General features: G+C 42.6%; 1 protein-coding gene across 4 annotated transcripts in view; it reads right to left on the bottom strand.

Annotated features, from left to right (window-relative positions):
• ATXN7L1 (ataxin 7 like 1) overlaps window positions 1-24961 on the bottom strand; it is a 199166-nt gene that overhangs the window by 101530 nt on the left and 72675 nt on the right. For 3 of the 4 annotated variants that reach the window (XM_074984152.1, XM_074984153.1, XM_074984149.1), the window contains exon 3: window positions 23684-23788. The exons of the other annotated variant lie outside the window; for it this stretch is intronic. In XM_074984152.1, coding sequence (XP_074840253.1) covers window positions 23684-23788 — 105 coding nt within the window. The remainder of the gene's footprint in view (window positions 1-23683; window positions 23789-24961) is intronic. 4 annotated transcript variants of the gene reach the window in all.

Below are 24961 nucleotides of genomic sequence, written 5' to 3'. Positions count from 1 at the left end.
TCCCAGTTGTCCAGCTCGATGTCTACCTCTCTGAGGTCTCTCTTGCAGACATCTTTGTAGCGCAAATGGGGGCATCCAGGAGGTCTTTTGCCAGAGGCTAGCTCACCATACAGGATGTCTTTTGGAATCCTTCCATCATTCATCCTGTGGACGTGGCCAAGCCAGCGGAGCCGACACTTCCTGAGGAGGGTGTGCATGGTTGGGATTCCAGCTTGCTCGAGGAAGGCGGTGTTGGTCACTCTGTCCTTCCATGATATTCCAAGGATGCGCCTGAAGCAGCACTAATGGCAATACAGTCACTGAACTATTGTCTTCCTTTTTAAATTAGGTGAAGTTCTAAACTCCTTCCTGTTTCACAATCATCCATAATTACATAACATGTTTACTGCTAGCAGTAAGAATTACCAAGTCTGTAAGCATTAAATGTACGCAAGTACACTTGACTACAAAATTGTTAATAAGGAACAATGAAAAGTGATGTGAACATTCTTACTGAAAATTACACTGAGGCTATGCCTACACTGAGCTGTGCTGCCGGCAGCTTGATGCAAATGAGCGGTCTCAAAAATGCATGACTGCTTATTTGCATTTTCACATGCACAATTTGCATATTCACATAAGATCACCCTGCCGGCAGAAAACAAGCAGTGCAGACATAGTTCAGCTGGCAAAATCCCCTTTTCTCAGCAGCCCTTTATCTCTGATTTTTTCCCAGGCATAAGTGACTGCTGGAAAAGGCGGTTTTTGCCAGAAGAACTGCATCTACACTGCTTGTTTGCGGCTCGCAGTAGCCTCTGCTAGCAGGGTGATCTCATGCAAATATGCAAATGAGTGACCATTCGCATCTTTGAGACTACTCATCTGCATCAAGCTGCCAGCAAGACGACTCAGTGTAAACGCAGCCTGAATGTGACACCATTTCAATGCAAATACAAGGCATACTTTTGAATAAACAAACCTGAAGACCTTTATTGTGTTGGTTTTGCAACAGGACAGAGTTGCTTGCAATCCAGGACCATTTACCCTTTATTGTACTCTTAGCTTGCAGACTGTTTTCTGTTGAGATGAGTGCTGTACAACCACATTAGAAAATACAACCCCCACCTCAAAGTTTACAATCTAAAAAGAAAACACACCTATGAAAGCAAGGGGAACATAATAAACACATGCAGAACACCAGAGTGAAGATAAAACAAACATCTTTCTAGTTCCATATCCTTTTTTACCTTTCTCCCTCAACCTCTGTGAGGAATAACATACGAAGGGTGGGATTTACAAATATAAATTAAATGGTAGAGTTCGTGGATTCATTTGTTTCGGTGACACAGAATACACACTGTTCCAGATTCTCAACTAACTGGCTATGCAGATACACATTATTTGAGGGCCCAAACCAGTGTATTCATCAAATCTAATTCACAAAGTTTAGAAATTGACTTCTGACTTTGCAATGCTTCAAAAACTGGCCCTTGGGCAGCATTCCCTGTAAGCTGAACATTTGCATGACCACCCAGGAGAGATTCAAATGACACCAGCTGATTAATGCTGTGCCAACAGCCAGCAGCATATGTTTCTACTGGCGGTGCACATAAAATTCATTTCACACATGGATGGAAAAATTGGAGGGAATGTTGCCCCAGAATATATTTTGATTCTTTAAAAATTTTTGTTTAAGAAAAATAGGTTTGGCAGAACATGTGTTACCAGAGGAAATACCTTGAATAGTCTAACAAAAACGTTTGCCACAACAGGTCTAAATTTTTCCAAAGCTGACACATTATTTCATCCTTCTAACATAAATTCAATAGTATTCATTTTAGCTATCATGTTAGTTTCTCTTTGAAGACCTTATTGTGATTACACCAAAATCTCTTACATATTGGTGCTGGTTTTCCACTCCGCCTATGCCTTTCAGAAAGGAAGAGGTTCCCCTAAGTTCAAAGAAAGGATTTGAATGGGATGGGTTTTTTTTTGTTTTAAATGGGGAGCCTGGCACAAAGCATGAAGGTGCCTTAAGGGGGAAAAAAAAAGTTGAAAGGCAAATCTTTGGCAGAGCAGGCAGGCAATACCTTAGGGTTAGTTGCCTTGAATCAACTCATGCAGTACCCCAGAGGTAAAAAAAGTTGCTGGTGTTGCATGTGTGGAACAAAGGGATACACAGTGGGGGCAACACAGTAACAAACCAAGAAGATGTCCTCAGCAGTGGTGTTTTGAATGAACTTGAGTGGAACAAGTTTGCTTTTGGAATGGCCAAAGAGAAGAAAGCTGCAGAAGTCAAGACATGACATGATGAATAGGCCTGGATGACACCGTTGGTGGAGCACACAGAAAGAGAGAGGAATAATTAATTTTACCTGTGTTTCTATTAATTCCACACACTCAAAACTACTTAATATTAATATCAGTTTTAATACCCTACCCCCAATTAACCAAGGTTATCTAATAAGTAAATTCTAGATGCACAATTTTTTCCAAACTCTTCAGTGACAGAATCTAAATATTTTTTCCGATCTTATGTCATTGTTTCACATACTGCAGCTGTTTCGCTAATGAAAACATTCTGCTTAAAATGAAATGAGATTAAAATCAGTTTCAGTTAAAAAAAATGAAAACTTGTTTCTCTTTCACACCATAATTGACATTAACTACTGGCTAGAACAAGAAACCAACCTTTTGTTGAACTGCAACTAGGTGAAACATATATATTAACATTAATAGTTTAGTTTCATACAAGAACTTGCATTAAACAAGACTTCATGTGTGCCATATGGGAGTGTCATTTAACATACTGCTTACTTTAACCTTGGTCCCATGCCAGTGATACTGCCTAGCTGGTATGGTTATCACCTATTTGTGCATTTATGCTACCCTACCTGCTTGAAATATTTTACGGTTGTCTTTATTGGAACTCAGTTTATTATGGTGCTGTAGTTTAGTGACTCCACTACTTTCCCACATAAAAGCTATTTAGTAAAACATTTAGTGCCTTTTGCTGAGCTAACAATTTAACATTCTTCAGGCTTGTCTACACTGCATGGTGGTGGTGGGTGTTATTGAGGAAAAAAACCTTTTTTGCTGGTGAAAAACAAAAACAAAAACTTTGCGTCCACACCACAAAGCTTATCATCTTGGAACAGGGCATTTTACTCGAACTAGTAACTCCACCAAAATGAGCAATTTCACCCCCCACCTTTCAATTTCAAAACTGACAGTGTGTACTAAGCAGAGGTAATTATGACTTAATTGGCCTCTAGGGAGGCCATCATTACTCTTATTTTGAAACTGGACTCTCTAGTGTGAAAGCTCAGTTTTGAAATGCTCTTGCAATGTGAATGCTCTTTTTAGAAATAACTTATTTTGATGTTAGAACTTTGAAATAAAACCCTGAAGTGTAATATAGCTTCTACTCAGAGAAATTCTGCTCTAAATAGATCACTAAACTACAAACTTCATATCTACATATTTTGTTTTAACATCAGAGACACAGGCCATATCTGAAATTCAGCAATTAAAGTCATTTCTCCTGATTTAGCATTAATGAAGTCATCTATGCCAAGAGTAGATGACAGCTGCCAAGTTCTGACAACTAATTCCAGTTTTGGATACTGCCAGACCAACTTACCTCATTTGCTGCTCTACTCCTCAGAGAACATGAGAGTCAGGGATGGAGACAAGCTGGGATCCTCTAGACTAAGAAACTGTTTTGGTGGGACATACACTTGACCAACCTTACCTCTAAATTAAAAGACTTTTATAATTAAGGATTTAAATTCATTAATACAACACCTTAACTTGTGCATATTTACATATGACTTGGTTTTGTAGCTGTATTAGAATTATGAACATCTGGAGTATTAATGGACTCGGAGCATGTAACCTTGAGATTGCTACACCTAAAGGATTTATTGGAAGGTAGCTCAGAAACGATAAGACATGACTGAGGCAGACAGAGGGAAAAAATATATTATATATAAAATCTGAACTTTATGGCATGCATAGAGTGTGAACTACTGAGCCCACTGCCACACACCTTACCCTCTCCCAGTTAGCCTACATTTACATTATCTTTGAAAAATCGACCCACTCCGGGTCAATCTTCTCGTGCACCATTTTGTGCAAGCACAAAAACCGGTGCTTTCTGGGGTCAGCCTTGACCCAGTAACTCCTCATGAGCTCCAAGGATTAAGGAAAGTCGATGGAAGGAGCACTCCCATCAACACTGCGTGAAGGCAGGCATGGAAGTTGACAGCTGAAAAGTCGATTTTACAACACTGGTGTAGCTAAAATAGTATGTCAGCCATTGACTGTTATGTCTAGTGTGGACATAGCCTCACTTCATGTGCATAGACTCATCAACAACCGTGGGCTCAGCGTTCATTGGTGTCTGATGCCTCTCTCACTATTTCCTTCCATCTTTCCCTGTCCAGTGTGGAGTGGCTTAGTTTCTGTAGACTGGCTCCGCACCAATCTAATATATCATCTATCCATTCTCTGTGGGGTCTGCTTCTCCTATTCGAACCGTCCATTATGCCAAATACCAGGGTCTTGATTTTTTGTTCATCTTTCATTCTGCAAATATGCCCAAATAGTTGCAGCTTCCATTTTATAACCTTCTGCAGCAGGTTCTCATGCGCTGTATCTTTCTATAGAATTCCTCACTGGTGACCTTCTGCATCCATCATATTCTCAGAATCCTTCTATAACAACTCCTTTTGAATGTCAATATTCTTCTTTTAGAATCTTTCGTTATCACCCATGTCTCTCATCTGTACAACATGCTTCTGAATATACACATTTGAGTGTCAATGTGCTGACTGTCAAACAACAATACACATGAAATCTGGTGCCAGTACAACTAAATGATAAAAGATGCCGGCTCAGACATAGCCTGGATAAACAAGGTCCGCAATACCAATCGAACGATCGGGTTGGATCGATAAGTTGGCTACCGAAAGAAAATTACAACTAACATGTGCTATCTATTGGAACGTGGAACGTCTGAACACTGTGGGCAATTGGAAAATTAGAGGTGCTTTGGAAGGAGATGGAGATACACCAATGTGCATAGACTGGAACGCCCCAATTCCTGAGATTTAGAGACTTCTCCAGCTGTGGACAGAGAATCATAAAATACTAGAACTAGAAGGAATGTCAAGAGGTCATCAAGTCCAGTGCATGAGAATGTGGGGCATCATGTCCTGTGCTGGGTGAAGGCGTCTTCCGTGCACAGGATATAGCAGGAGAGGCTGAGATACTTTTTGCACCACTACACATTTGTACGTGGAGGCCCCACTCTCCCACGGGCACCTTGCAGATGGAGGTCTAGCTCCCACCTCACCATGTGGCTATTCTTCCCCCCCACCCCCTGCCAGTGACAGGCTACCTCCTGCCCCACCACACCGTGTGGTGGCTAGGCTCTGGGGGTCATGCTTGTATGAGAGGCTGAGAAAAACTTCTTTTCTGCAGGTCACATTTGTATGCAGCCCCCTTCCCCCACAGGCACCATGCAGTTGGCGGTCAATCCCCCACCCAACCACACCACATGGCTAGCCCCCAGCCCAATAAAAATGTGCCTGTGGTGCAATGTGGACCATGCTTCCAGACAGCAGCATTTCCTGGCTTGCACATGGTGACGGTTCCACAGGCAGCAAAGATTTTTGGGGGCTGGCTGTCACCGGGTGTCGGGGGGGAGTCTGGTGCCTGCACCATGCTAACAAGAAACTCTCTGGAGCCACGGGCTCCAGAGGTTTTAGGGGGCAGGCCAGCCAGCCCTGGCCAAAGCTGCATTGTGGGCTGAGCCTCCCCCTCCACTCCCACTACCCAAAGCATGCGGCTCAGGGCAGCCGCACAGTCTCTGCAGTGTCCTGTTTGCTGCATTTCACGTGGGGGGGTGGGGGGGGTGGAACAGACGCCATAATAAGTGGGATTGACAGCTCCCCGACTTGCTGCCCAGCCCCACTGAATGTAAGAAAATTTCTAAGTTTCCTGAAATGCTTATAGATAACTGTCGCCTGAGCACCTTTACCAATCCCTTTGGCTCCTGTACAGAATTCTAAAGGTGCTCTTTCCCCCAGGGGACCACTGACGTTCCTGTTAGTATGGTACAGACAACTAGAGAACAGACACCCCAAGAGGTGGGGCTGGCAGCTCCCTGCCCTGCCCAGTGAAAGGTTTTCTTTCCCCAGGGGACCACTGATTTTCAATGGGAGAAGAGAGACTAACCACTAACCACTAGAAAGTGAGGCACTCTGTCTTTTCCTTCTCTTCTTCTGAGCAATACTAACCACTGGACACCAATGCCCTCTAGGATTCCACACTTTTCCTAATTTCCTTCTGAAAATTGGCTATTTGGATTCAAAGGGAGGGGAATGAGGGCAATGCAGTCTGAGAAGATGTTGGGAGGTGGTTTGAGGGCACATTTGATTAAAAGGTCCATAATGCAGACAACTCAAACAATATCTCATCGGGGAAAGAGACTTCTGAAAAATGGCCATTTGTTTTGAGGGCAATGCAGTGTGGCAAGATGACATCATGATCCCACAACCACTTGTGGGGAATTTTTGATGATAAGGCAGCAGCAAAAAAACCCCGAATGCAGTGGGGCTCAGGGAACGGTGGAATAGGTTCCCACAACGCCCTGCTGAAACAGTCGAACTTTGGTGATTAGTTGGGATGCACTAAGATGACTTTGTGGGCATGTGCAGACAACTTCGACTTTATAAAATCCTATGTTACAGATTCAATTTTGATAAATTTGACCTTATTTTGTAGTGTTAACTTTCCCTTAGTGGTATCCTCAGGGCTAACTTAGGCATGTTCTGGAATGCCATGCTCATGCTCTGACAAGTGAAGTGCTGTTGGCCCTAAGTCCGCTCAATTTCTTCTTGCTGGCAACTCCTACAGGTAGGGCAAGTAATGGAATGGACAACATATCTCAAAGAACAATAGTTATGAGAATTAGGTAACTGTTTTTTCAAGTGCTTGCTCACACCAATTCCACTCACAAGCAGCATGAACGGAGGTAGGCTTCGAATTAACAACGGCACAGCTCCAAATAGAGATCTGTTGAAGCCAGAATTGTCTTGAGCCTGCTGGGCTCCAAAAGGTGCTCCAAAAAGAGCCCATTACTCTCGAATGGGGGGACATGATAAAGGTATATAAAATTATGAATGGTGTGGAGAGGGTGAATAAGAAGTTATTTACTTGTGCCCATAATACAAGAACTAGAGGACACCAAATGAAATGAATGGATAGCAGGTTTAAAACTAATAAAAAAAGTTCTTCTTCGCTCAGTGCATAGTTAACCTGTGGAACTCCTTGCCAGAGGAGACTGTGAAGGCTATGGCTATAACAGAATTTAATAAAGAGCTAGATAAATTCATGGAGGTTAGATCCATAAAAGGCTATTACTCAGGGGTAGGAATGGTGTCCCTGGCCTCTGATTGTCAGAGGCTGGAGATGGATCGCAGGAGACAAATCAGTTGATCGTTGTCTTCGGTCCACCCCCTTTGGGGCACCTGGCACTGGCCACTGTCAGCAGACAGGCTACTGGACTGGATGGACCTTTGGTCTGACCCAGAATGGCCGTTCTTATGTATGGAAGGTCCTGGATAGAGGACTTCATTTCCTGGGATAGACTGTGCCTCATTACTACAACTAAGGCAATGATCCTGGTCACTGAATCAGCCATGTCTCAGGCCTTCCGGAGAGAGCCTCTCACCACTTTCAGAATGGTAGTGAACTCCTGGCTCACGTCTGGAAGCAAGGAGTCTTTAAACTTTTTAAGCGAGTTCCACAGATTAAAATTGTATCTCCCTGACAAGGCTTGATGGTTCAGTATTTGAAACCAAAGGCTAGAGGTCAAATAAACTTTATGCCCCAGCAGGACCTAGCATCTTTGTTCTTTGCTGTGGAACTTACCTGCCTTTGCCTATCCCTCTCACTGGCTGCCAACACATATAGCAACCCTGGGGACAGATGGCTACACAAATATTCAAAACACTTAGCTTGGACCAAATATTTCTTTTCTGCCCATTTGGAGGCAGGAAGAACAGAAGGAGGAGTCTGACACAAGGCTTTTGCTATTTTTCATACCTATCATGGACAAGCAGTGCCACATAATGGGGCTTCCAGGGATAAAATATCAAAGAGTTGTCCAGCCATTCCACCAGCTCATCCACCTCAAAGCCCAAGATGGATGCTACCCTCTGAAGTAGTGAGGGCCTCTCTACTGCCTTGTCAGGCAATGAAGACATGCCTAGTGCCACAGGGGGAGGGCCTGGGTCATTATCCCCTGCAGAGGAGAGCTCCTTTGGGGTGGGTGCCTGCTCCTCTACCTCAGAATCAGAATCTGTCCTGTGCACTGAGTCCAGGGTTGAATTTGTGGGGAGCAGTCAGGGAGAAAACGTGAGAAGGGCATCAGCCTCACACTGGCATGCCCCACACACTCCAACAGGGCCACTGGGCTGACGACTGGCTCTGCTACCAAAAACTGCAGCTGCTGAGCCAGTTTCTGGTACCCATGATGGTCACTATTGCTGTAGTGAAGGGCTAAGGTCCCACTCTCACCCTGATGAGCTCCCTCCCCATGACCAAGATGGGGATGCACATGCTTGTAACTGGCAGATGACCCTAGGTGCAGGGAACAGGTGCCTTGACTGCAAAGGTGGGTGGCACAGAAATCAGTATGGCAGTAGAGTAGTCCTGTACCAGTGTGTGTGTGTGGGGGGGCGTGTCTTTGTGCTGACAGAACTGTGCCATAGGGATTGATCACCTGGTGAGAGGGTCTGTGCTGAATACATAGAGACTGATGCTTTGCTGAAGACAACCGGTGCCACGGTGGTGGAGGCCATGAGTCTAGTGCTAGCCACCTGCTCTGGCCTGACTGGAGACTGGGATTGCAGACTTGGGGAACACCCTAATCTGGGGACCGATGGTGTTCCACTGCTGTCTGAGGTGCTCCCATGGTTGGCTTGCCTTTTGACTGGGAGACCTGAGCCATAAGAAGTGCTGTATGTGGTGCCAGTGTTGCTGGAAGGACTCTTGGGTCCTCAGCTTCCTGGAGGGTCCCATGTGTCAAAAGCACAATTAGATGCAGGGGTTTCCTACTGCTTCCAGGAATCACAGGCAGATCCGGGAGGTGGGCGGGGGGGAGTGGCAACTGCGGTAGCCAGGTGCAGAAATCCAGGTAAGCCCGGCTGCCCAAACTGGGTCCTATTCCCAATGCTCCTCGCCCCTCATCGCTTGGTTCTGGGGAGACTGGCTCTGAGGTGCGTCTTAGGCGCCAGTGAAGAGGAGCAGTGCTGGATGGAGCTCAGTGCTGTGCTCCTCACTGACTCTGAGGTGCTAGGTGCAGCGTCAGAGTGGGAAAGCTCTGACGCTGGATGAAGCGCAGCCTCCGTGCAGAGATCCTTCAAACAATGTCCTGATCTTCTTGAGTTCGGGGCAGAGAATTTTAACAAATTGGAGACTTATTGCTTACCTGTGACTCTCCCAAGCACTTTAGACGCCAGCTGCAGGATGAACAAAGCTTGAAACCCAGGAATCGGACAATGTCCCATCCTGGGGTAAAGTCCCTGCTGGGACTCTAACATAACATAACATGACAACCTAAACACATAAACACTAACTCAGTACTATCAACCTGCAAAAACCACTATCCTTTTGCAAGGCAAGGGGCAGGCACTCCAACCAATCATTACATGTAGTAAGAAAGAACGGAGAGAGCATAGGGCCAGGGGTGCCTGATATACTGGTGAATAAGCATAGCACTCCACTGATATAGCGAAGGCAAAAAATTACAATAACTCTGCATGTGGTGTGCACATATCTAGAATGGAACGGATATAAACAAGCACTCGAAAAAGAATAGACTAGTCTCATCTATGAGGTCAAAAGTACTTTAAAAATCACCCAATAATTCAGTTGTATAATTTACTAATCATGTTGTTTTAACACTATCTGCCAAATATCAGTGATCTCTCCTCCAGCTTTACACTGTCTGCATATCTGAGTTATGTGGTGCACTCTTCTCTCTAACTCAAGAAATCTAGCTAATCAACCACAAAAAATGACTTTTCACTGCTTTTCTGCACCAGGCTTGTTCCTCCCGTCTCACAGAGTCATCTCTAACTATGACTTTCTTGTTCATTTGAAGAGTCTCACAAAATTAACTCTGTTTTCAACATTCCAACTACATGCATTTGGCATTAGGAAGTTATATAAACATTGTTAAAGAACAGCAATGAGTTAATATTTTCTATTGTCCTTAGCCAAGAACAAAAATAGCGTCTTTCCCTTCTCCCTCTCAAATTGCCTCTGCAAACAGCAGCTGAGCCCAATAGTAATTCCAATAGCATGCTAGGGTACCACTGCCAAATTTGGCAAACATGCAGGTGTATATCAGTGTACAATTGATCTGACCACAGTTAAAACACAAAGCTAAGTCAAATTAAAACACCACGTAAAATGTTTTCACTTGTCTGTTGATTGATGCCCCAAGCCATTAGCCCACAGTCATACATCACTGTGACAATGCTGCAGAATGCAGATTGCAACTTATACCACTCATCCTCCTTTCCCTGCAAAAAGTGAGCTTTAAAAGTAAGATTTTTCCAGCATCAAATGCCTAAAGTGGTTATTGAATTCAAGTGAAACAATGCCTCATGAACTAAAAATCCCACCTAAAGTAGCCTTTACAATCAGTCATCCACAGATTGCTGTATATCAGGGTTTCCCAAATTTTTTAGATATCAATTATTTGGAAAAAAGTGTACGTAAAACATAGCAGGTGATTAAATTTTAAACCAATGTAAAGATAGATTTCAGTGGGATTCTGCTCTTAAAATTGAAGCTTGCACTGACTTTTGTAAAACTATAACTCGATTAAAGGAACATTAAGTTTGCAAAGCCAAGCATTCAAAAGCTAGGAAATGCCAAAATTGAGATTATCTGTGCAACTTTAATTTAGACTACTTGTACTTATACACGTTATCTTAAATCGGACTTATAATGGGGAGTGTTATGTAACTTTAATAATAGCTGATGTCACCAGCCCTGCTTATAATTCACTATCTACCTGTGATTCTTTTCTAATTCTCCAAAAGCAACAGTTATGCCATCAAACACTAGCTGAAACTATGATGCTTTAAACTCAGTCTATTCATGGCACTCCAGCTCTGGCAGTGGGGAGGAACAAGGACAGAGCATGTATCAGGTATTTGGTGCACTGAAAGGGAGCGGGGAGGAGCAGATAACTGCAGGGCTCTGCAGCCCCAGTGCACAAGAGGTGCATGGAGGAGGAGGATAGATTAGGGGCTGCGGGACCACAACGGGAGCTTCAAAGGGTAACAGGTTGCTGAGGCCCACTCACTATTTGCAGTTGCCCCCACACTGTAGACTGTGGGTCCTAGAGAGTCCCCATGGATGCCAGGGAATCAGGATGTGATTGGCAGGAGGACAGGAAAGCCAAAGGAAACAGAGTGTGGGGTTTTGAATTGGAAGCAGCAGCCCTTGCTGTTCCTATGGTGCGGCCAGTGCAGAGTCCCTGAAAGGAACAGTTAGGAAGGGAAGGACTAAGCCTTGAAATGAGAGATATGAGGGAACAGGGACTGTTTAATCAGACGTTATCCTGTTCTGTTCTTTATTTCTGAGTTTGTTGGATTTCTTTGTGCTGAGCATCTGAAGAAGTGAGTTAACTCACGAAAGCTCATGCTCTAAACTTTTCTGTTAGTCTATAAGGTGTCATAGGACCCTTCGTTGCTGTAACTGCTCTGTTACTTTGCAACTTTCAAAGCCCAGCCCCTCAGTAGCAATTCTTTATGTTTTTAAATCCCTTTTTTCAGTCGCTCTATAATATCTGGCAACTAAGTAATGTTTCACCAAGAGTGTTTTCTTTTTTTGTTGATAAAAATCACCCTTTTAAAACCACGATTGGATTCCTGTGGCCTACAAGGCGGGAGGTTCTGCATGCAAGTGCGTAAGACTGCACATCGACACTACTATGAGAAATTAGAGTTCTCAAGCTCTCTCCAGATGGAGGGTTCAAACAGCATGAGGGGGCCTCACAGAAAGGAATTCGAAGTGTGTTTTCCTGGGATTTCAAATGGGTCGTGCAGTTGGGTGGTGGCAGTGGTACCAGTCCAAGGCACCATGATCTGTGATCTTGGAGAGTTTTAACACAAAGCCTTTTGTGGCAAGGTATTTTTAAAGTCTCATGCAGCCCCCTGCATTCTACACCCAAAGTGCCAGAGTGAGGAAGAGCTTCAACAGGCGCCAACAAAGATAAAGGGGTCATGCAGTCTGGGGTACTGCAGACATAGTGACAATAAACACCCCACTGATCTCGCCTGCATTCCAACTACAGGCAAGAGCTGTTGGTGGGAGGGCTTCTTTCCAGCCCAATGCCTCAGCAGGAGCAGATTTCACCACCTTAGTCGTTCTCCCATAGGGAGAAATTACATCTGTGGTTCCAAATTTAAAGTAAATGAAATGAAAAACAGTGGCCAAATGCACCCCCACTCCTCCATCCCTAATATATGCCAAAGTTCCCAGAATACATAAAGTTAAAAAAATATAAAAAAAAGCCAGGTTAGACATAGGGTGACCAGATGTCCTGTTTTTAAGGGGTCAGTCCCACATATAAGCCCTCCTGCAGGTGTTCCTAACTTTTTAAATTTAAATTGGCCAATTGTCCTGTATTTTCTTTCTCTCCTCTCCCATCCTCTCCCACTGGTACTGGTTGCTCTTGCTGCTGTCTGGACCCTTGCTTGCCATCTGACTACCCACCAAATGGTGAGTGTGGGGGGGAGAGGGGAGGCGGTGTCCAGTAACTGATGATGGGATTGGGAGTGCTAGGTTGGGGGCTGGGCACAGTTGCCGCAGGCAGGACTGGTGGCTCCGTCTGCTGGTCAGCACCGTCAGTGCTTCAGTGCCTCCTCTTGGCCAGCAGGACCCCTCCACTCCATCTCATCTCTGCCCAGCACTGGCTACTTGCTGCAGTGATTGGTGAGTTGGGGCTGGAAGCGGCCAGTGTAACCTCTGCTGCCCACCCATACTTCCCCTCTCAATGTCCCCTCCCTGCTGTGCCCATTCACCTTCCTTTCCCAGCCCCACTGCTCCTCTGCATTCCACAGATGGGGTGGGTTTTGCTCCTGACACCGTGCAGAGAACCAGACCCTGGTGGGATCATTCAGCTCCCCAACGGCCTGGCTGGCAGGCTCCTTCCTTCCATCACTGTCTCTGGCAGGGCCAGCATCCAGGGAAATCTCAAGACCGTCCATCCCAGAGAGTGGGCCAGGAGATGCCAAGTCATGCATGCACCAAAACCCCACACAGCACTGGGTTTCGGCAGAAAATTTGTGTGTGCCCATAATGATGCACAAAAATGTGAAGCTACTACCGTGTTTGGGGCTGCCCTGATGAGTGGGTTCCTCCTAGGGGAACATCTGGGAAGGCTTCTGGTGGCCACATTCAGGCTGTTCCTCGGGTCTTTTCCTAGATCCTGTGCTCCAGCTCTGGTCTTGCATGCCCCTACAGCAGCTGCCACCTGTGTTCTCTCGCAGCTTGCCCCTTAAGTTCACTGCAGTGCGTACACTGCCCTGCACCCATCATGGCCAACTCTGCCCTGGAGTTGGTTTTGGACCTCAGTTTCCCCACAGCACACCACCATACAGTCTCTCCTGGAGAGCATCTTCCTGCTTCTGACTTGTTCCTCCCCTTACAAGGTAATTACTTCTGAGCTGGTCAGGTGACACCTTAGTGGCATTCTATGGGAGGCAAGCCAGAAGACAATGAGGTCTGGATATCTGGAGCTCTGCTCGATTGACAATCAAGCCAAGGGGTGAGGGTGGGTGAGAGGGCTAGTTGCTTCCAACAAGAAGAAGAAACAGCCCTAAATACTATAATGAAACATCACCATACCCACCCTTGGGTTTGAGTGCCCTTACAGGGAGCAGAGCCAGGGCTGCAGCAAGGAGTCTGGGGAAGGGGCTCTGGTACCTCAAAAGTCAATTGAGAATCATAGTTCTAGCTCATGTATGAAGAGTGAACTATTATTCCTTCATTTTATACCTAATTATTCTTCCTTTGAATCACAGTTCATTAAATTCTACTCTACCACCATCACTCTGCCAAACAGCTAAATCTTACAAGCATTAAGAATACAATCTCTTTTAGGGACATACATCATTGTTTGAAAGGGAGTTTTATATTCTAGACAACAGCATGGTGTCCTAGATATTTTTCAAGTTATGTTTCTACAGCAAAGAGACCAAATGAAATATTATCCCCTACACACCTGTTGTGGATAAACAGGTATGCCAGTCATAGCTTTCATTATCAGACAGTGACAAATCAGGTGTGTGTGATCTCCCTGACCTGTCATTACAGTCTTATATAACGAGAATCTCTGCCCCCAAATTAGAGGTCTATTGTAAAATCACCTTGCAGCTAGGAAGCGCAATGCAATAAAACCATACCACAGAAGTAAATAATGGAGAAAACACCCTAGGTCATTTAGTCCATCTCAGCCAAAGGAGAACTGTTCTCTACTGTACACTTTACTAATATTTTGTTTTATTAATGTTGTAATTACCCAAGAAATGGGACTTCCATCTCTTCCCTGGAAACAACTTCACAGCCTCTGATCTCACTGTTGGAAAGTATTTTCTTGATAGTTTGCCTGCCTACATTTTGCTTTCTTGATTTCAGTTTATTAATTCCTAAGTATGCCACCATTTCATGTTCATCTGTGGTGTTTACAGTCTACAAATATATTTGTATTTATATATTATTTATATATTATTTAGATTCTTACAATCATTAAAAGGGGTGCCATAAAAACAAAAAAGCAGTCATGTAGCACTTTAAAGACTAACAAAATAATTTATTAGGTGAGCTTTTGTGGGACAGACCCACTTTTTCAGACCATAGCCATACCAGAACAGACTGAATATTTAAGGCATAGAGAACCAACCTGGTAATCAAGGTTGACAAATCAGAAAAAAATTATCAAGCTGAGCAAATCAGAGAGCAGGGGGCGGGGTAGTCGAGAATTAGATTAAGCCAAGTATGCAAAAGAGCCCCTATAATGTCCCAGAAAGTTTGCATCCCAGTTCAAACCACGTGTTAATGTGTCAAATTTGAATATGAAACAGAGTTCAGCAGTTTCTCTTTCCAAAGCAGACTGAAAAGTCTTCTTTAATAAGACGCAAACTCTTAAGTTATTAACAGAATGGCCCACTCCATTAAAATGTAGACTAACTGGTTAGTGGATAAGGAATGTTTTGATGTCTGTTTTGTGCCCATTAACTCTTTGCCTGAGAGAGTTTGAAGGCTGCCCAATATACGTCCAATATGTCTCTGCCATAAATTTTACTTTCCCTCTGCCCCAATTTAACAACCAGCGCTACACCACTTCAGCCCTACAGATCTAACCTGCAGTAAAACACCACCATCATGTCTCATCCTGTCTCTGATACATCACTACCACCCTTACTGCTTAGCCAAGCAAAATATACTTAACTCAATATTTTCTCAAACTGGCTCCCTCAACTCCCTAAAACACTGTGTTGCTCTACTTTGAGCAGCCTGCAGTGAATCAATACATTTATGATACCAAGTTTACTAAAAAGCTTTAATATTTTCAGGGGTTGCCACACCTGAGATGTGGATATATGGAACAACTCACTGTGTATTCATAGTATACATCTTCACAAAGTTTTACAAACTTATCTCTCATTTCCCCCCATAGTGATAATCCAAATTCTTTCATTACTTTACTGCTTTCTAAACTTCTTTCTCCCGTGGAGTATCTGTGCTTCAATTTAATTTTTCTCACATGCATTAGCTTGCTTTTTTGCCAAGTTGAGGTTCATTTTATTTTCTGCCCACCTCTCCAATCTCTTTGGGTTCCCTTTATTATTTTTGTCTTCACAACCTCCATTTAGAGAAAGGGCATTCTTGCAGTTGCAGCACAGAATTGAAATGCATGGGAACTGCCCTGTCTGGAGCTATGCACCAGGCTTCCTCTGCAACCTTGGGCATGCCACTTTACCTCTCTGCCCCTCAACATCTATAAAATTCATGGAAATCTTTTAAGGGAAGGAACTACTCCTCTGTAAAGAAATAACATCTACAGACTTAATTTTCTAGCTATTCCTTCTTCTAGACCAGAAGTCAGCAACCCCTGGTGTGGGTGCCAAGAGTGGCATGTGAGCCGATTTTCATTGGCATGTGAGGTGGGAACCCTTCTCCCCCATGCAACCAGGTGCTACGTCAAAGCCATGCTGCCTGTGGCTTACAAAAGACCAGCTAACCACCACCTAAATGGTACGTCTCTGTATCTGAATTTATTAACGAAGCTGTTGTAAGTAGGACTATTAGTGACTTTAAAAAGTATCATTGGCACTTTAACTGTGCATAGAAATCAAAAAGATTTCTGTGTTCTGACTCGGAAAAGGTGCTAACCCTGTTCTAGACCATTTCTAATCCAAACTGAGCCTTTCCTTACTCCACATATCCTCAGATATGATACTTCACCATTTATAACCCTATTAAATTAATTCAGTCAGTTCTGAATATGAGATTTGGAGACATATCATATGATTTACTAAATTCCAGAAATTTTACATCTATCACTTTCCCTTCATACACTAAGCTCGCTTTATAATAAAAAACAATAAAATTGGTCTGACAAGTCCTCCTCTTTTTATAAATATATTCTGCTTGTTATTCATGGCTCCACTGCCATCTGTCACAAGAGACTTTTATTTAAAATCAAAAGACTAATATAAAGGGCTGTTATTGCTATGGTCATCATTTCATTATTTTAAATACATCTATTTTTCTTTAGTTTTCTAGTACAATCCCCATTTTCTAATACTTAAAACTGGCAGAGCACTGTAACGAACAGGCAACATAACACGGGAATACCAAAAGGTATTTTCCAAGGGGGAGAGGAGAGAAAGACATCTAGTGGAGAACTACAAGAATCAAATCTTATTTAATATGGGGCAAATGAACAGGATTCCTATAAATGGAAGATATGTGGACAAACCTGTCACACTCTGGATTACTAGCTTTTTAAAATCATCTACAAAAACAGGAGAGTGTATTGAGAACATGATACACTCTCTCCCCACTCTCCCGGACCACAGGGAGCACTCTGTAGTCCCCAAGTGAGCATGTAAGACCCTAGAGATCAGTCTCGAACTTCTCTCTTCCATATGGCAATGTGCATGGAACTACATTATCAGCCTCACCAGTAGGCAGACATGTCAGGTGAAACTGGGCAGAAGCAGTCACACTATGTGTTTGCAATACCAGATTATTCATGGGTATTATGTAAACAGATTAAATCATTTTAAATATCTAAAGCTGGATAACTCAGTGCAGTAGCATAACACACTCAATATTCAGGACACCAGTATTCACAAACAGACACCAGGTTCAATCCTTGGATTGATGTCAGATTCTGACTGATAGGTTGCCACTTGGAAACGGATTCAGAGCAAAACAAGCACGCGCCTCAGTCTATGGACTACTGAAACTGAAGAGCAAACTAAGCAAAAATATATTTCAGTTATGAAGCTATTACGCATTTCTCAATAAAAGCCAAATCTATTATTGTTTCAGTTATCTTTTAGCTTCACACACATTCTTTCATTCAGAGATACTTTCCTCTCCATATGTCTTATGTCTAACCACATCACGGTCTGGTGAAATCTTTAACCCCTGCAACTATGAGTTCCCCTGATATTTAATATTTAAAATTATAGTGAAGAGGGAAAATAGAACAAACACCCACCAAGAAGAAGCCTGGTGAGAATCCCAACCTAGACACAGTTTCTGTGTCAGTAACAGAAGGCAAATCTTATAGTAAGTGGCAAAAAGAACACAGATAAGCTGTAACAGAGACTCAAAGAAATCCAGAAATACCAGAGAAAATTAAACACCTTAACTATAATTGACCTTCCCTTTTCACTCTCTGAATTTAACATTATAGTAATGCCTTTAAATAATATTTGAAAACAAATTTATAGTTACCAACATTTAAGAACAATTAAGATTTTTAAATAAAAATGCAAAAGAGAATATATTTAAGGTGAGTTTTTCCACCAAGTGAAAAGGATGGGGTGTTTCCAGGTGGTCATATGACAATCTAAAAGTACAATTAAAAATAAATGCTCAAATGAATCCACAGATGAGAAAATTAGTGATGGAAAACACCTATTCAGGATTTAAATTACACAGATGTCCATCAGTTAGTGTGGAGGAGGAGTAAGGATAAAAAAGGCAAAAATTAGACACCAACACTCTGCTGGCTTATCTTCCCTGCATACTGAAATGAGAAAATAGCAGTGGCCTCTGTGGTAGTCTGTTTCTCCCTTTCTCTGTCTCCTTCACACCTTTACCGCTGTAGCTCAAGTAAGTCCCTATGTTTCAAACTCAAATGAACAGCATAAAGTATCCTCATGAGGTGTTCAGCGTTGGAATTCACAGAGTAGAACACAGCAGACACTGCTACATACTGCAATTGAACAAACCTGATTCAGCAAATTAGTTCCAAGGCTTTCCAGAACTCAAAATAAAGTAATGATTAAAACGGGTAAATATTTACCACACAAGAAAAGACCAATGGTCCATCTATTTCAATTTCCTGTTTGACAGTAGCCAGTATCAGATACTTCAGCAGAAAGTGTAAACCCCCATATAATGGACAATTTTGCTTTAAAATGCCCTTCAGAAAAGACTCTTCCTAGCCCCAAATAATTAGTAGACGTCACATCTAATCACATGAGATTTTATATTCAATTTAATCCTAGTTAGTGTAAATGCATACCTAGTACATGTCCAACTCTTTTGTGAATTGTACCTAAACTCCTGGCCTAAATAACACCCTGTGGCAATGAGTGCCACATGTTTAGTATGCCTTGTGGGAAAGAGTTCTTTTATAAGTTTTAAATTTGTTCTTAATTTTCTTACTGCCTCTCCATGCCACCAACTAGACATATTTCTAACCCACCACATTTTTTATGTGCTTCCTCTGTAAACAAACTAATCCTAACATTTTTAGTGTCTTCTCCCATGCAAATCTTCACATTGAGCTGTGTATCTGTTGCCTTTGTGTAGGAACGTTCCACAATATTTCATTTATATCATTCCTGAAATGTAGGTGTACAGAACTGAGTATAGTATTCTATGTGAGGACATGTTGTCAAGTTAGATAATGATATAATATTTCTATAGTCTCACTGTTTTTTATAACAGAGATTAATTGTGTTGCTTTTTAAATCACTGCTGCACCCGGAGAAGAATTTTTTTATTGAGCGATGCATAGTGACACACAGCACTCAGCAGAAGCACTAATTTAATTAGAATCCAATGTGCACTATGAGTGCAAATTACCCCTTTCAATGTGCATCATTTTTGCACTTATCTACAGTGAATTTCATGTGCCTTTATGCTGTTTGTTTGCCTAGCTTCAGGTCTCTTTGGAATTCCTCATCCTTTAGTTGGCTTATCTAACTAATCGTGTCATCTGCAAATTCTGCCAACTTCACATCATTGTCCCAATGATTAACAAAGTAAATACTGGTATTAGGAAATCTTGGGGCATCTTGTCAGGGACTAAATTTAATTTTCTAAAAATCAACAGATTAGGAAAGAATGAGAATCTAGAGAGATACTATCAGACCACCTCCAAATATTAAACTTTGCCTCAGTTACCAATCTGTAAAGTCAGGATAATATGTCAGTGCATCACAGGGCTGCTCTACGGATGACAGTCTTTTTAAGTGACTTGTCCACAGAGACCTCAGAAGCAGGGAAGTGAATAAAATAGCATGAGTGCCAATCTTGTGCCTTAACCACAAGACCATCCTCACTTTGTCAATCATCTTGTTGTTGGCCTTAAATCATTCAAAAAGAATTGGTGGAAAACTCCTTTATATAAAGCTTTGTTGCTTTTTGTTCACTTATTCATGCAAGAAGTTTTATAATTCTTTTTAATGGTTATTTCAATTAATTTACCTACTACTGTTAGATAATAGGTTCAAAGTCTGTACTTTCAAGCACCATGCCGCCTATCACCTTCTTAAAAGAAAGATTAGATAACTCTGTCCTCTGTTATCATACTTGATTATAATTATATATAATTTTTGTTAGCAGCTCAGCCAGTTCAATCTTCAATTTCTTCAGAATTCTTGAACACGAAACATCTGGCCCAAGCATCTTTTGTCGGTTCAGTTTCTTACACTGACTCATCTTTATCTACAAAGAATAGGCCTGGGCAGACACCATTCAAAATTCCCCTGCAGTGACTGCAGAGACAACAACAAAGTAGGTTCTCTGCACTGTCCCTAACTTTCCCTGGATTCTCTTTTACTCCATGGTAATCCAGGACATTTACTGACCTTCTTGTAGATTTCCTGCTTCTGGTATATTTAAATAGTTCCTTGTGGTTTGCCTACCAGTATCTGTTCAAATTCCCTCTTGGCTCTGCTAATTTCCATTTACAATTGCCTGCAATAGTTTACATCCCTTATTAATGAACTCAATGTGCTGTATTTCCATAAGATAGATACTCTCAGGCATAAATAAAAACCTGTGCATATTGCCATGCAATGATAAATGTTTTCTTTTATGCTGAGGTTCATACATGCTTTCTGCACGGATAATATGGTATACTTAAATATCCCCTGTACTAATTTCAAGAATTTTAAAGTAGTTTTTGATCTGAAAGTACTTTAGTTACTATTAGAGTCCTCCCTTGTTCAATCTCTGACATTTTCCCATACAGTTTGATGCACCCATGTTGGAAAGAACACATAGCATTTCCCCACGTACGTCACTCAGATCTTAATAGGGAAAAGAGAGAATGCTACTTCTTGCTTAGCAAAAAAATCTTCTTAATCTGTGTCTGTTGTCTCCAACATGCAGGCTAATGCTAGTGACAGATGAGATGAGATTTAAGCTATTTATATTAAGTTCCTTTCAGAAACTGCTGCATGCATAATTCTGTTGAAACTTCAGTGATCAGATGGAGAAATTATTATTGATCCTGGGGTTTGTTTATGATTAACAGGGATCATGCATGTCACACTTCACAGAAAGAGGACCATCTTTCATATTTACTCCAGGCCAACATGTCATGGCTAAAGCACAGCATGCCAGAGCAAGTAATTTTTAGGGTGACCATCCATCCCATACTGGGCGGGACGGTCCCATATTTGGGATGCCAAAAAGATTTCCCAACTTATTTTTTTAAAAGGGACTCATCATCCTGTATTTGGGCTGTGTCCCCGCCTCCCTCTTCCACCAGCTACTGGTGGGAGTCACTTCCCTGAGTGCCTGGGAAGCAGGGGAAGCATGGGTAGCTGCCACTTCCCCAGGACTCCAGCGGATTGTCAGTAGCTGCTGCTTCCCGGGACTCCCAGGGATTGATGGGGGCTGCTGCTTCCCTGGGGGAAAGACGGCAACTGTGGCTTCCCCAGGACTCCAGAGGATTGCAGGCAGCTGCTGCTTGCCCAGGGCTCTGGGGGATCAACGGCAGCTGTGGCTCCCCCAGGGCTCTAGGGAGTGTTGGCGGCTGCAGCTTCCCCGGGGCTTTGGGACAGGGAGATATGGTCCCCTAGTAATTTTTCATTATTCTTGGGTAGCAGTTCTCCAGCACACACAATTGTTTGCCTGCATCAGGCGTTTATTAATACACTGATGAAGTGCTTACAGTTAATGTATCCATTTAATCAGTGGCTATATAACATAGGCTGGAGGCAATGAGGTAGGGAGCATGTATTTTTGCTCAAGAAAAATTGCTAGTTAACAATACTGCAATTGGGTCGCTGAAAATAATTCGCTTACCCAGGTATTGAATTTTTAGGATGTTGGTACTGGAGACCCAGGAATCTCATGGTTTCAGATCTTGTCCTTTTCACAAGATACTCAATGCAACATTCGCATACTATGCTTTGTATCGGAGGGGTAGCTGTGTTAGTCTGGATCTGTAACAGCAACAAACGGTCCTGTGGCACCTTATAGACTAACAGAAAAGTTTTGAGCATGAGCTTTCGTGAGCACAGACTCACTTCATCAGATGTGGTCATGGAAATACCAGCACCTGATGAAGCGAGTCTGTACTCACGAAAGCTCATGCTCAAAACTTTTCTGTTAGTCTATAAAGTGCCACAGGACCCTTCGTTGCTTGTACTATGCTTTGTTACACAACTGTTTTGGTACGAGCCTACCATCCTGATCTGTGGCACCTAACTGCCTGTAATGTGACTTCAATTGCTTCCTGTTGGTCTTACACAGATGGATTTCTGTAGTTAAATTCTAGTAAGCGCTCCTCCAAAGTGGACTTACTGCTTTTTACATTTCCTGTTCTGCAGTTCTGCTGCAGAGTTCCACTTACTGAATCGCTTCCTGCATCCAAGAACGAACAATACACAGGATCTATGAACTTTGTTTGCAAAAGAAAAAAGTAAAATCCAGCTAGGTTACCTTGTTTTGCTTTCTGATACATTTTCGCCAATCCCTCCTTCACTATTAGCCACTTTGCATTGTTCTGCAATCCTCTCTCAAACACTAACCTGATTAAGTTGAAATTTTCAGAGAAAAATGTACGAATCTTTCATGAAAGCTCATCTGCTGAGTGTCCTGGCTAATCCCTGCTATTCCCTTTTATTTGTACAGATCAGAACACTGGATAAATAAAACTATGAGACTAGAACTCAAGATGAAGATTTGCAAGAAATGCCCCAAAGCAGCTTGCTAATGTGAAATACAAAAATGCTTTTCAAACAGAATGAGCTCTTTCTTTTCCCAGCCCTCAGATATCAGAATAAGGGTACGTTTTCTAACCTTGCCATTGGCAGGCTAATTTCGAAAAAATTGCACCTTTCTACAACTCTGAGAATTATTAAAACTTTTGCTGTATACGTGTGACTTCCAACTGAAAAGCTTTCATTTCAAACTCTCTCAATACAAACTCTTAAGATCTTACCTTCTGTTTTATGGTTAATAGTTTTTTCTCTAAAGTAATTCCTAAAGGCTACGTCTAAACGGCACCCTAAATTCAAATTAAAATATGCAATTCACACTACATAAATTGCGCATCTTATTTCAAATTTATTTCAAAATAGGCTACTTTGACATTTGGCTCTGTCTAAACAGCGCCAAATGTCAAAATAATGCGCTATTTCAAAGCACATCTTACTCCTCCTGCAAGGAGAAGTACAGGGATGCCAAAATAGCATGCCCATTATTTTGAAAAATATTTTGAAATAATGGGCGCATTTCAAAGACGTGGAATAACTGTTTTGGGATAGCTCTGCCATGTAGACATGGCTTAAGAGACCCAACTGCTCAACGTTTGACAGAGACCATTTCAAGGTTGCGTCATAATAGTTTTAGTCTATTTAGCATCTAGTTATCAGTCGTATCCAATTTGTTATAACAGGTTCAATTTGAGAAGTCTACCTTCTGGGACAATTTTTTTTTAAATTTTCCCTACAAGAAGCTCAGACCTGTTTTCAGGCATTTGTGATGCTGTGTACTGAAAGCATACATAACGACAAGAGGTTTACCTTTGCACAATGCCTCTGCCATGATTATATGCAGTGTTTCTTATGAGAACTGTACACTGATCTGGCACTGTAATCCAGGAATGAAAATTTTCACTTACCGCAGTGCGACTGGAAAACCTGTGGCTTGACTACCTGATTGCAGATATTGCACACTACTAGATAGAAATCGTCATGAGCTGGATAATGGCCATATAAGTGCATATCTGTGGGAAAGTTAAAAAATATATATAAGTATTAGAAGTTATGCGTTAAGAATTAATTAAAAAGAAATAAAAGATGCTGTAGGATGACTAGTATAATATTTGTAAAAACAAGAAATACATAATATTCTCTGCAAGGGCAGTGTTGATGGTATGCTATCAGAATCACAGCTGGCAAAGACCTAGTTCTATAATCTTTTATAAAAGCTGTGGACAGAACATATCATTCTGACAATCAGAATACAAGAAGCAGCACCCCTCGCTAATAGTTCTTGGAAATAAACATAGCACTGAACAAAGCCCTCAAGAACATGTGGTAAGGAACAGTCCCACACTGTGAAAAGACTGACAAAATGAAATACTTATAAGTCCTTCCCATCTCAGGAAGCACGAGTTCTGCATCAGAGAGGTAGCTGTGTTAGTCCATATCTGCAAAAACAACGAGAAGTCCTGTAGCACCTTATAGACTAACAGATACTTTGGAGCATAAGCTTTTGTGGGCAAAGACCCGCTTTGTCAGATGCATTGCACGTACATGGACACTGCATCTGATGGAGCCTGTCTTTGCCCATGAAAGTTTATGCTCCAAAATATGTTAGTCTATAAGATGCCACAGGACTTCTTGTTGTTTTTATGAGTTCTGCAGGTGCTCATGATGTAACAACTTGGCTCTCTGTAGACTCTACAGGTTCCACATCCCTGGTCCAGCATCTTTGGGACTTGAGTGGTCCCAGACCAGAGGCGGTCAATGCCATGCTGGCCTCTGGCCCTATTCCCAGGCTCCTCTCTCAGTCACTTGCCATTTCCTGGCCCTGGCTGTTGCTTCCTGGCCCCACCCTGAGCCACTGCTCCCCAGCCCTGGCTGTGGCTCACTGCTCTCCAGTCACGCTGCAGGAGGCAGCTCCCTAGGGCCGCCAGGGCTGGAGAGTAGTATACTGCAGCCAGGGACAGAGAGCAGCAGATTGCGGCAGAGCCAGAGAGCTGTGGCCTGCAGCTTGAGCTAGGGAAGGGGCACACTGCACTGGGGGCTAGGTGTTGTGGCTGGACACTGCTGTCCCCCCTCTCCCAGCCCCCAACTCTCAGGACTCCATGGCTCTCTGGTCCAGCAACATCCATGGTCGATGGATGATGCTGGACCAAAGAGTAACAGACATTAGAGGTTCAACCTGTATTAGC

Source organism: Carettochelys insculpta, chromosome 1 (genome assembly GCF_033958435.1).
Source record: "Carettochelys insculpta isolate YL-2023 chromosome 1, ASM3395843v1, whole genome shotgun sequence".
Taxonomy (NCBI): Eukaryota; Metazoa; Chordata; order Testudines; family Carettochelyidae; genus Carettochelys; species Carettochelys insculpta.
The sequence above is the reverse complement of the archived record's forward strand: the minus strand, read 5'-3'. Positions and strand labels throughout refer to the sequence as shown.